Source organism: Loxodonta africana, chromosome 10 (assembly GCF_030014295.1).
Source record: "Loxodonta africana isolate mLoxAfr1 chromosome 10, mLoxAfr1.hap2, whole genome shotgun sequence".
Classification (NCBI taxonomy): Eukaryota; Metazoa; Chordata; class Mammalia; order Proboscidea; family Elephantidae; genus Loxodonta; species Loxodonta africana.
Window position 1 is genome coordinate 94179100 of NC_087351.1, and position 13914 is coordinate 94193013.

The 13914-nt window shown below is 37.4% G+C and overlaps 1 protein-coding gene across 1 annotated transcript in view; it reads right to left on the bottom strand.

The window, feature by feature from the left end:
• Nucleotides 1-13914, bottom strand: part of SEL1L (SEL1L adaptor subunit of SYVN1 ubiquitin ligase) — a 65041-nt gene that overhangs the window by 19102 nt on the left and 32025 nt on the right. Inside the window, exons 7-11 of the mRNA XM_003408805.4 lie at nt 11511-11564; nt 11362-11421; nt 7012-7093; nt 6494-6648; nt 2924-2980 (exon numbers count right to left, since the gene is read on the bottom strand). Coding sequence (XP_003408853.1) covers nt 2924-2980; nt 6494-6648; nt 7012-7093; nt 11362-11421; nt 11511-11564 — 408 coding nt within the window. The remainder of the gene's footprint in view (nt 1-2923; nt 2981-6493; nt 6649-7011; nt 7094-11361; nt 11422-11510; nt 11565-13914) is intronic.

Below are 13914 nucleotides of genomic sequence, written 5' to 3' on the forward strand. Positions count from 1 at the left end.
AGTATAAATTCATTATCGGAAGTCTCAACTGCACTGTCCACCTCTGTTAAGGACCTTGTTCCATTGGTTATTTCTTCTTTCCCTTACAGATTTATCTTCTCCCTTTTTTGGACCTCTTCCTCCTCAAACAAAGTCTAGTAATCTTCTGTTACTGAAAATAAAACCTTTGGACCCCAATTTCCCTCCAACAATGACTGTTTATCTGTTAGCTACTTTCCTACATGGCCAAGCTTCTCGAATGAATTGTCTACATGCACTGTCTCCAATTCTTTTCTCCAGTTCGTTCTGCAGTCACTCCCAACAGGATTCCACAGCAAATGTCAACATTTCCTCAGGGTCATACTGCCAAAACCAATAAATATTTTTCCTCATCTTTCTTCACCTGTCTCTGCAGCATTCAACAAAGGTGACACACCCTCCTTCCTCAAAGACTCTCTTAGCTTGGCTTACAAGATGCCACTTTCTCTTGCTATCCTTCCTACCTCTCTAGCTATACTACTTAAGTCGTCTTCTTTGCCGACTGTTATTCTGCTCTAAACATTAGAGTTCTTCAGAGCTCTGATTTGAACTCTGGTCTCACTTTACTTTCTCTTAGCAATCTTATTCACTTCCAAGGCTTCACCGACCGTCTAGATGGTGGCAATTCCTGAATTCGTATTTTTAGCTCCAAACCAGGATATTCGACTGCCTCCAAACACCTACTGCTTGAATAAATACCTAAAACTGAAATCTCTCTCTGACCTCAACTTGCTTTTCCTCTAGTATCTCAATTTAAGTAAATGACAACACCCTCTATTGATTGATCAAGATACCTACCCTCTCCTTCATTCTCATATCAATGCATCACTAAGGCCTATTGCTTTTACATCTTGAATCCATCTATTATCCTCCATTACCACAATTCTAGTCCAAGCTGTATTATCTCTCATCTGAACTTCTGGGAATACTCTCCTCCCTCATCTCCCTGCTTCTATTCCTGAGGTCTTCTAATTCATTCCCCACCAGCATAAAAAGTGATTGTTTTTAAATCTGAACATGCTAGACTTTGCAGCCCTTAAAGTGTTACAGGAAACATACTGACACGATCAGGCATTACTCATCTCAGCATTGCTTCTTCTCGCTCTCTGTCTTCATGTTCCTACCTGCTCCAGAGCCTGTGCACGTACTGGTACTGTTCTTTTTGGCCTGGAATGATCTCGGCTTCAGTCTCGTGTCATCCACTTCTCTTCAGGAAAGTCTTCCCTAACAACTGCCACCTTCCACCATTTAACCTATTATTAGACCTTTTAATGTTCCTTCATAACAATAATCACAATCTATTATATATTTGTTGATGCGAACATTTAATATCTAATGCCCCTACTAAACTTAAAACTCTGTAAGAGCAAAGACCAAAGCTATTTTGCCCAACATCATATACTGAATACCTATCAGTGAATGATACATAAGTACTCAAATATTTGTTGAATTAATGCAATTAACTACTGAGAACTTCTTTTCTTCCTTTTGTGAAGGTGGCAAAAGCATATAACACCAAGAATATCCCCACACTTATGTAAAAGGTATGCAGCAAACTCTTACCAAGAATTCTATTCTGTCACCTCATATTTTTATTACCCAGTTCATTGAAGCTTCACTGGCCTAATGACATACACTTTAATGACCTAGAGATAATGTAAGCTATCCAAACACCTCCTGAATAAAAAAGCACATTTATTTGATGTAGTTTTAGAGATAAGTATATTTTGCTACAATCTGATTCTTACAGTTGATAGGATATGTTACATGTAATAATCTTAATTAGAATCCTTAACTGGCATAATAGAAAAACAGAGTTTTATTAGTAGGACAAACATTTATCGAATATTTCCTATGTGCTAGGCACTTTCAGGTGCGAAGAACAAAGTGTCAAACAAGGCAGACATGTTCATGCTGTTTTGGGCCTCATGTTCTAATACAGGGCACAGATATTTGATAACTTACATAATCATCTATTTACTATGGTGACAAGAGCCGCAAAGAATACAAACTTTGAGAAATCATAACTGTGGTACGTGACCTATTCCTGGAGTGGGGCTGGGAGGTTAGGGGACGGGGAGACATACCAGAGGGAAAGATACGTGAGTTGAGTTCTAGAGGACAAGTAGAAATTATCTATGTAAAGGAAATGGGTTGGATAATATTCATTCTAGGCACAGGGAACAACATTACAGAAGTCCTAAGACAAGACAGTGCTCGGTATGTTCAGAGACCTGAGAAAAGGTCTGTGTGCCTGTCATTCAGAGAGTAAGGCACTGGGGGTACAAACAGAGAGTGGTACAAGGTCTTGGAGGTCATATTAAAGGTACTGGTCTTCAGGCTACTGGAAATCATAGGTCATTCAAGAGTTTTAAGTAAGGGAACCACATGATCCGATGCGTGCTTTACGAACAGGGCATGCTGCTCAGGAAATATAGGCAGTAGATGATTCACCCAAGTGGTAGGTGTACTGATGGGAAGGAGGGAAGAGATAGCAGTATTTAGGAAACAAAGCAGACAAAAGTTGGTGACTGGATATAGGTGTGACAGCTATAGTCGTATACTCCTAACTTCTCACAAACTCAACAGAATTTTCCTCAGATCTGTAAAATGTTTTCTAACACAAGTTTTAAGACGTATTTCTATCACATATGGAAACCAAGACTTTTTTTTTGGCAGTATTGAGAACTCGGTTTTAGAATTAATAAAACCTTTCCCGTTACCATGAGGTGTATCTGCATTTTTATTCTTCTGTTTCCTCTGGGATTAGTCAGATCGTGAAAGCTCTTATGATGGGAGTCTAAACAACACAAGCTTAATGTTGACACCGATTTACAAGAAATACATCTGCAGTATCACTTCTTGCTGCAACAGGAAGTGCAGAGGCCTAGGAGCAGGAAGTTACCTGATGGTTTTGTTCTACTCCACGTCCTCCGTGCAGATGCAGTTGTCCCAGACCGACCTGAAAGTTAACAAAAATCAGGCAAGCGTAAGTGGCAGCATCTGGCATGCAATTAAAATTAGACCAAACAGAAACAAAAAGATTGTAAAAAGGTTTCTATTAATGGCTCAACAAAGTAAAGATTTAGTCTTAACTACTGAAGATATTGCTCTATTTTGATTAACCTACCATTTTTAAAAACCAAAAATGTCTGCTTTTAATTCTAAATTATCCTTTGTAAATAGAAGTGAAATAAAAACATTTCCAGATGACGAAAAACTATATCACCAACTGACCTGCTCTTAAGGAAATACTAAGAGGTGTTCTTTGGGCAGAAGGAAATTATCCTGAAAGCTTGAAGATGTAGTAAGAAATAAAGAGCGATGTAAAGAAAAATCTGTGAGTAAATCTAAATTAAAATAGATGGTATAAAACAATAATGTCTTGTGGGGTTCAAAAATACACAGAATTAAAACACGCACAGAGTACTCTCAGGTACCTGTGCTGATCAGGAAATGGTGAAGGTGCTCATTCATATTAGATTTGGATAAGTACAGCATGCATGTTGTGCTCTTTAGGATAATCACTTCTTGTTGCTGTTTTCAGCTGCTGCAGAGTTGCACTCGACACATGGAACCTCAAGCACAATGGAATGAAACACTGCCTAGTCCTGTGCTATCCCCTAGATCACTGTGCATTGGACTATTGTGAATCATAGGGTTTTCACTGGCTAAGCTTTGGAAGTAGATTGCTAGGCCTTTTTTTCCAAGTCCATCTTAGTCTGGAAGCTCTGCTGAAACCTGTTCAGCATCAGAGCAAAGTGCAATCCACTGACAGACAGGTGGTGGTTACGCTAATTACAACGGCTGACAATCAAACCTAGGTCTCCTATATGAAAAGAGAAAATTCTACCACTGAACCACCAACGCCTCTAGGATAACCACAAAAAGGGTAGTAAAAGAATGTCTACCTACCAAACTAGTAGAGGGATAAAAGATTCAATAGCAGTAAGTACTCAAACCAAAAGAGGGTAAGAAAAGGAGCAACAAGAGAACATGGAAGCCAGATAAACAAAAAGCAATCAGAAAACTTACGCTCAAATATATCATTAATTACTTCAATTAAAAAAGTGTCACAATGGATAAAGAATAAATAAAACTAATCATATTATGGAGCCCTGGTGGCGCAATGGTTAAGAGCTCGGCTGCTAACCAAAAGGTTGGCAGTTCAAATCCACCAGCTGCTCCTTGGAAACCCCATGGGGCAGTTCTATTCTATCCTGTAGGGTCACTATCAGTCGGAACTGACTTGACGGCAACAGGTTAATCATATGATGCTTACAAGAAATACACCTTAAATACAAGAAGGTTGAAAAGATATACAGTTGTCCCTCCTTCTCCATGGGGGATACATTCCAAGACTGCCAGTGACTGCCTGAAACCTTGGATAGTACCAAACCCTACATATACTATATTTTTCCTATACACGCATACCTATGATAGGTTAATTTATAAATTCAGGCATAGTAAGAAATCAGCAACAATAACTAATAATAAAACAATAGTGTAACTATACTAATATCAAAATACAATTTAAAGCAAAACACATTTCCAGAGATAAAGAAGGACGCTTCATGACACAAAATTCACCAGATAATAATTCTAAGTCTGTATGCGCTGAAGAACACATCCTTAAATATATAAATCAAAACTGATAGAAGTAAAAAGAAAAAAAAAAATACACAAATTGGGAAGCAATCTTGTCTCAGCACCAGAGAGAAAATGCAGGCAGAAAATTCATTAAGGATACAGAAGATCTGAACAACAAGATTAACAAACTTGACTCAAAGGACAGTATGTAATACTGGACCTAACAATCGTAGAATTCACATTCTTTTTAGCACCCAATATTTACCCAAGTTGACCAAGGGATGGGTCATAAAGCAAGTTCAAGAAATTTCAAAGGACTGAAATCGCACAGAGCATGTTTGGCCACAGGAGATTAAGCTGGAAATTAACAACAATAAAGATAACTAGAAGATCTCCAGGGGGATGGAAATTAAGCAATTCACTTCTTAATTGTACACAGATCAGAAGAAATCACAGTGAGAATTAGAGCTAAATACAATGAAAATATGACAGTGGGAGAACTTACTCTACCACATCTCAAGATATATTATACAGTGGTGACAATTAAGACAGTATCTGGCACAAGACATGTCTGAGAATACGCACAGAGCAGTATTTATGATAGCCCAAATCTGGAAACAGCAAAATGGATAAATACATTGTGGGATTTTCATACCATGAAATACCACAGAGCAAATTAAATGAATTATAGATGAAAACAATCTCACAAACACAATGCTGAGCAAAACAAGTCAGACACAAAAGAATGCTGTATGATTCAATTTACATAAGGTTGAAAAACAGGCAAAACCAACCTGTAGTGTTAGAAATCTGTCAGTTACCTTTGGGAAGGAGGAAGGGATTTGTGATAATTCATTGAGCTGTACAATTAAGATCTGTGTACTTTTCTATATGTATAATTAATAAAATTAAAAAATATATTTTATTACACATTGATTTTTTAACTTGAGTTTTCCACTGAATATACTAAGATCAGCTTTCCATACTATGAAGAAGTCTTCTACATAATTTTTAATGGCAGTATAGTGTTCCATTATACTGGAGTGTCATATTTGGGCTAAACAAGTCCCTACTGTTCAGTATTTAAATTGCTTCGGATTTTAATTGCTCTCTATTGTAAAACAAAATGTTTAATGGGACAAGATAACTTTATTATAATTTCCATGAACTAAGATTTGGATCTACCTTTTGGTGTGGTTTTTTTTTAAACTTAATACTCCCTTCTGTTAGTCTCAAAATCAATTGTTCTTAATAAATATCCACTGCTCATCTCTATCTCTTTCTAGATCAGAAAGAATTGTTAATTTAATGCAAAAAAAAAAAAAAAGACAAACACTGAAATCCTTCTTTTTATTTTGGTATCATCAAAATAACCCCCGAAGCAACAACTTATACACGGTCCTCTGATGGACATTTTGTAATTTACATTAAACAAGGCTACTTCTGTCCCTGACCTTGAAGAAATTATGGCCTGAAATAAGCAAAGAAAATATGAATATTAAATAGCTCTGAAGAGCATCTGAAATTCCACAAATGCTCCAGAGACTTCTGGTTTAGAGAAAGTGACAGCTCTGTCCTTGGTGGATCCTTCACAGACAGTGCCAAGGCTGTTCCTTTCAAGGAGTGACTGACAACTGTGGTGCACAACAGATTCACCTAGAGAGCTTCTATGACCTATCAACACCTGGGCCTAATTCCACACCAGGCAAATGGAATCTCATGAGAGTGTGGCATTTTTTTTTTTTTAATGCTCCTCCGGTGATAACAATATGTAGGTAAGAATTACTCAGGAAACGATGAAAATGTTCTCTTACAGAAGCTCTTGCCTCCACAGATTGAAATACACAAGGCAATAAGTCATTTCCTGAGACGTTTAAACACATACCTGTGCTTGCACATCACCTTTTTCAGCTAGGAACTGGTAATATTGAATCAAATCTTCTTCAAGCATTCCACTGTTCATTCCTGGATTTTCCACCTCATCAGGCAGCCGTATTCTCTGTACTACCGAGCCTCCTGTCAGTGAGATATCACTAGCAACTGAAACGGGGGACAAAGTAACAACATCGAGGAAGGTCAGAAGGATTGTTCCACAGAGAAGAACAGTTCCAGCTGCAAAGTATTGGCAGAGACTATGTTAAAGGAAACAGTTTCTACAGTAGTCTATGGACTAGAAAATAGCAATCTATTAATAAATCAGACTTCCTCCACAAAATATTTAAGAAGTAAGACACAATGTAAAATTAAGGTTAAAAAATAAAGTACTCTTTAATCAACTAGTGTAAAGATGATTCTGCTTAAAGGAGTCATTCAGGATATTTTAAATTGTACAATACAAATAGATGTAGTTTAAATTAATTCTCTATTCTTTTGTCATAAAGGTGAAAGGGAGAAAATACATACCATGGTTGGCAACAAGACGATAGTGAGTCAATGCAGATTCACAACTCTGGAGGACTCCGATCCCAGCCCAGTATCGGTAACCCTAAAAAGCAACTTCAAGTGAGAAGACGAAGTTTCACATGCTTCAGGGGCACTCTTCTTGGAACAGAGAAAGCTATTAGAATGCAACTTTGCCGTTCTTTGATCCAAGTACACTAACATCTCATTTATCTATAGTTTTTTTTTTTTTCCTGAGTGTTTAGGTAATCTATTTAGCAACTTCAACAATCATACTATAGCTAAGAAGTAGGAAATAAAATTCCCAGAGCAATCAAAATAGATGCCATGAACTTTATAAACGAACTATGTACAAATTTTACCCGTAAGTGGAAATTATTAAGGCTCTTTCTTAGAACTGATTTTAAGCTTATTTTAGACACAATTTAAACAAATACGGGTTAATCTTCCAAATGAACGAAGAAGCAACAACTAACCAAAATAAGGAAGACAAGAGGCTACTAGAAAGAAGCAGGCCCAGGAACACCAGCAATAGATGGTTTCAGAATGAAGATAGCTAGTTATATAGAGCAGAAAACAGAGCTATCTGGGGTCACTTAGCATGTTGTTCTTGTTAGGTGCTGAATTTCTTCCAAGACAGGTATATTCATTCTTCTTGCAGTCCATAGTATAGTCAACATTCTTTGCCAACACCATAATTCAAATGTATTAATTCTTTGGTGTTTATTATTCATTGTCCAGCTTTCACATGCATATGATGCAACCGAAAATACCATGGCTTGGGTCAGGTGCACCTTAGTCTTCAACGTGACATCTTTGCTTTTCAACGCTTTAAAGAGGTCCTTTGCAGCAGATTTACCCAATGCAATGCGTTGTTTGGTTTCTTGACTGCTGCTTCTGTTGATTGTGGATCCAAGTAAAATGAAATTCTTGACAACTTCAATCTTTTCTCCATTTATCATGATGTTGCTCACTGGTCCAGTTGTGAGGACTTTTGTTTTCTTTATGTTGAGGTGAAATCCATACTGAAGGCTGTGGTCTTTGATCTTCATTAGTAAGTGCTCCAAGTCCTTTTCATTTCAGCAAGCAAGGTTGTGTCATCTGCATTGTTAATGAGTCTTCCTACAATCCTGATGCCCCGTTCTTCTTTATACCGTCCAGCTTCTCGGACTACTTGCCCAGCATACAGATTGAATAGGTATGGTGAAATGACACAACCTTGACGCATACCTTTCCTGACCTTAAACCAATCAGTATCCCCTTGTTCTGTCTGAACAACTGCCTCTTGATCTATGTAAAGGTTCCTCATGAGTACAATTAAGCGTTCTGGATCTCCCATTCTTTGCAATGTTATCCATAATTTGTTATGATCCACACAGTCAAATGTCTTTGCACAGTCAATAAAACACAGGTAAACATCCTTCTGGTATTCTCTGCTTTCAGCCAAGATCCATCTGACATCAGCAGCACCATGCCTGGTTCCAAGTCCTCTTCTGAAACCAGCCTGAATTTCTGGCAGCTCCCTGTCGAAATACTGCTGCAGCCACTTTTGGATGATCTTCAGCAAAATTTTGCTTGCGTGTGATATTACTGATAGTGTTCTATAATTTCCACATTCGGTTGGATCACCTTTCTCAGGAATAGGCATAAATATGGATCTCTTCCAGTCAGTTGGAAAGGAAGCTGTCTTCCATATTTCTTGGCATAGATGAGTGAGCACCTCCAGTGCTGCATCCGTTTGTTGAAACATCTCAACTGATGTTCCTCCGTCAATTCCTGGAGCCTTGTTTTTCACCAATGCAGCTTGGACTTCTTCCTTCAGCATCATCAGTTCCTGATCATATGCCACCTCTTGAAATGGCTGAACATCGACTAATTCTTTTTGGTGTAATGACCCTGTGTATTCCTTCCATCTTCTTTTGATGCTTCCTGCGTTGTTTAATGTTTTCCCCATAGAATCCTTCACTATTGCAACTTGAGGCTTGAATTTTTTCTTCACTTCTTTCAGCTTGAGAAACGCCAAGTGTGTTCCTCCCTTCTAGTTTTCTATCTCCAGCTCATGTCATTATAAATACTTTGTCTTTTTGAGCTGCCCTGCAAATCTTCTGTTCGGTTCTTTTACTTCATCAATTCTTCCTTTTGCTTTAGCTGTTTCATGTTCAAGAGCAAGTTTCAGAGTCTCCTCTGACATCCATCTTGGTCTTTTCTTTCTTTCCTGTCTTTTCAGTGACCTCTTGCTTTCTTCATGTATGATGTCATTCCACAACTCGTCTGGTCTTCAGTCACTAGTGTTCAATGTGTCAAATCTATTCTTCGGATGGTCTCTAAATTCAGGTGGGATATAGTCAAGGTCATATTTTGGCTCTCATGGACTTGCTCTGATTTTCTTCAGTTTCAGCTTGAACTTGCATATGAGCAACTGATGGTCTGTTTCACGGTCAGCCCCTGGCCTTGTTCTGACTGATGATATTGAGCTTTTCCATCATCTCTTTCCACAAATGTAAGTCAGTTTGATTCCTGTGTGTTCCATCTGGCAAGGTCCATGTGTATAGTCGCCATTTATGTTGGTGAAAGAAGGTATTTGCAATGAAGAAGTTGTTGGTCTTGCAAAATTCTATCATTCGATCTCTGGCATTGTTGCTATCACCAAGGCCATATTTTCCAACTACTGATCCTTCTTCATTGTTTCCAACTTTCACATTCAAATCACCAGTAGTATCAATGCATCCTGATTGCATGTTCGGTCAATTTCAGACTGCAGCAGCTGATAAAAATCTTCAATTTCTTCATCTCTGGCCTTAGTGGTTGGTGGGTAAATTTGAGTAACAGTCATATTAACTGGTCTTCCTTGTAGGCGTATGGATATTATCCTATCACTGACAGTGTTGTACTTCAGGATAGATCTTGAAATGTTCTTTTTCACGATGAATGCAACACCATTCCTCTTCAAGCTGTCATTCCCAACATAAAAGACTATATGACTGTCCAATTCAAAATGGCCAATACCAGTCCATTTCAGGTCACTAATGCCTAGGATATAGATGTTTATGCATTCCATTTCGTTTTTGACGATTTCCAATTTTCCTAGATTCATAGTTTGCACATTCCAGGTTCCAATTATCAATGGATGTTTGGAGCTGTCTCTTCTCATTTTGAGTGGTGTCACGTCAGCAAATGAAGGTCCCGAAAGCTTTACCCCGTATGTATCATTAAGGTCGACTCTACTTTGAGGAGGCAGCTCCTCCCCAGTCATCTTTTCAGTGCCTTCCGACCTAAGGGGCTCATCTTCCAGCACTATACCAGACGATATTCCGCTGCTATTCGTAAGGTTTTCGCTGGCTAATGCTTCTCAGAAGTAGACTGCTGGGTCCTTCTTCCTAGTCTGTCCTAGTCTGAAGCTCATCTGAAACCTGTCCTCCATGGGTGACCCTGCTGGTATCTGAATACCGGTGGCATAACTTCCAGCATCACAGCAACACGCAAGCCCCCACAGTACGACAAGCTGACAGACACGTGGGGGATCCCAGTTAACTAATAAATGATAAATACTCAATAAACATGTGTTGCATATATAGAAAATAGTGAGGTTATCTAGGTTCCACCCAGCTGGTCAGGAAAAGTAGATATTCCTTCTTTGTTAACTCTTATATTCTATCAATGGCCAACCCTGGAGACTCAGCTATCCCTGTCTCTTCTTTTCCAACTTTCTGACTGGTTTCTCTGCTCTCAGTCTCATTTCCACTCAATCTATCCTTTACATTCCTGCATGAATGAACTTAACAGTCATTTTGAACATAGTAACATGGGTCAGAAGTCATGTTATTTACCGACAGTGCAAATCAAAAGGCAGGTTAAACACCTTAGCATCAAAGAAATTGGTGGAAAGATTCTATTTTTACCATGAATTAAATGACCAATGCTATCAGGTAACACATAGGAGATGCTGCTTTATGTCCTTTATGCAACAGTTTTTTACATAATAAGTTGTTTATCAACTTAAACACAAAATCTGAGATAACTCAAACTAAAAAATGATTCTGAAAAAACAACCGCAATTTATAGAAAATAAAAGAGTCATTTTCCAGTTCTCTATTTTTCATGGCAATCAGACAAGCTAATCATTTCAAAGGAAAACTGTGGATTCTTATCAATTTACATTCACATGTAGACTAATATGTTCGATACATTAACAAGAATTTGAAGGATATTCAATGAATATTTGGTCTTACATAATTAAAATTAACAAATATCAATCATGAAAGGCTGGAAAAGTTGTGAACATTGTTAACTATAAATTCTCCTGTTATTTTTGCTACTCAGTGTTATTAGCCTTCCCACCTCAGTCTTACTTACCAAAACCATGTGGGCTATTAGGTTGCCACCAAGAGCTCCAAAAGTATAATATACAAGGGCCTGTGAAAGAATAAAAGATGCTTAACTGAACACAGGCACATATTTATCCAATTTAAATCATAAAATACAATAAAATTTAATAGTATTACCTTTGCCTGACTTGAATTAACACCAAGCCCAGAGGCATAGAGAAAGCCGAGAGCCTGAAACAAAATGATAAAAGAATTCTAAAACAGATGCAGTTTTACGCACTATAAAAAGATGCAAGAGACTTTCACCATTAAAAATTTCAATAAGCTCGCTAGTATGGAATTAAAAAGTCTCAAAAACACATTCTTGCTTTTGTAAATTACACAATGAAACATAACTTTAAACAAGCTGAAAAGTTTAGCTTGAAGATGAAAAACAATTTTGTAAAATATTAACTAGAAAAAACAAAGTGGAACACAGTCAAACACGAGTTTTGCTTTATGGGCAGCCATTATGAAAACAACTCTTACAGTACTACATCAACGTATTATCAAGGCAGAGTGGGGTACACTATGAAAAAGGACAACAGGTTACCAAGACAAACTATCCTAGGAATAAAAAGAGGCAGGAGGGGTCAAGATGAGGGGCTAAGGGCGAAAAGTCACTTTACAATGATAAAGCATGCACAGTTTTCTAAAAAAAAACCACAGGGGGAGGGGGCCAAGATGGCTGACTAGGTAGACGCTACCTCGGATCCCTCTTGCAACAGACTCGGAAAAACAAGTGAATCAATCACATACATGACAATCTACGAACCCTGACCAACAAACATAGATTTAAAGAGTTGCATCCTGATATCAACTCAAATAGGGAAATCACAAAAACAAATTAAGATTAAAAAAAAAAAATGCTCAAAACAGGGAATCATTGAAGTCAATTTGTAAAAGACCACAATAATCAAAAAGAGGGACTAAATACAGGTGGCACAGAACTGCCATATGGAGAGGGATACAAGGCGATATAGGACAACACAAGTTACGTTTTTACTTAGAAAAATAGGGTTAAATATTAAGGTAACCACAAAGAGGTATAACAACTCCATAACTCAAAATAAAAACCAAGAAAAATGTTAACGACTCAGCAAACATAAAGTCAAATACTATGAAAATGAGGAACACACAATTCACAAAGAAAAACGTCTCAGCACAAAAAAGTAAGTGGAAAAATGAAACTGTCAACAACATACATAAAAAGGCATCAAAAGTGACAACACTAAACACATACTTATCCATAATTATGCTGAATGTAAATGGACTAAACGCACCAATAAAGACACAGAGAGTCTCAGACTGGATAAAGAAACACGACCTGTCTATATGCTGCCTACAAGAGACACACCTTAGACTTAGAGACACAAACTAAAACTCAAAGGATGGAAAAAAATGTATCAAGCAAACAATAAGCAAAAAAGAGGAGTAGCAATATTAATTTCTGACAAAATAGACTTTAGACTTAAATCCACCACAAAGGATAAAGAAGGACACTACACAATGATAAAAGGGACAATTGACCAGGAAGACATAACCATATTAAATATTTATGCACCCAATGACAGGGCTGCAAGATACATAAATCAAATTTTAACAGAACTGAAAAGTGAGATAGACACCTCCACAATTATAGTAGGAGACTTCAACACACCACTTTCGGAGCAGGACAGGACATCCAGTAAGAAGCTCAATAGAGACACGGAAGACCTACTTACAACAATCAACCAACTTGACCTCATTGACTTATACAGAACTCTCCACCCAACCGCTGCAAAGTATACTTTTTTTTCTAGCGCACATGGAACATTCTCTAGAATAGACCACATATTAGGTCATAAAACAAACCTTTGCAGAATCCAAAACATCGAAATATTACAAAGCATCTTCTCAGACCACAAGGCCATAAAAGTGGAAATCAATAACAGAAAAATTAGGGAAAATAAATCAAATACTTGGAAACTGAACAATACCCTCCTGAAAAAAGACTGGGTTATAGAAGACATTAAGGAGGGAATAAGGAAACTCATAGAATGCAACGAGAATAAAAATACTTCCTATCAAAACCTCTGGGACACAGCAAAAGCAGTGCTCAGAGGTCAATTTATATCGATAAATGCACACATACAAAAAGAAGAGCCAAAATCAGAGAACTGTCCCTACAACTTGAACAAATAGAAAGTGAGCAACAAAAGAATCCATCAGGCACCTGAATAAAACTAATAATAAAAATTAGAGCTAAACTAAATGAATTAGAGAACAGAAAAACAATTGAAAGAATTAACAAAGCCAAAAGCTGGTTCTTTGAAAAAATTAACAAAATTGATAAACCATTGGCTAGACTGAATAAAGAAATACAGGAAAGGAAACAAATAACCCGAATAAGAAACGAGATGGGCCACATCACAACAGACCCAACTGAAATTAAAAGAATCACATCAGATTATTACGAAAAATTTTACTCTAACAAATTTGCAAACCTAGAAGAAATGGATGAATTCCTGGAAAAACACTACATACCTAAACTAACACCATC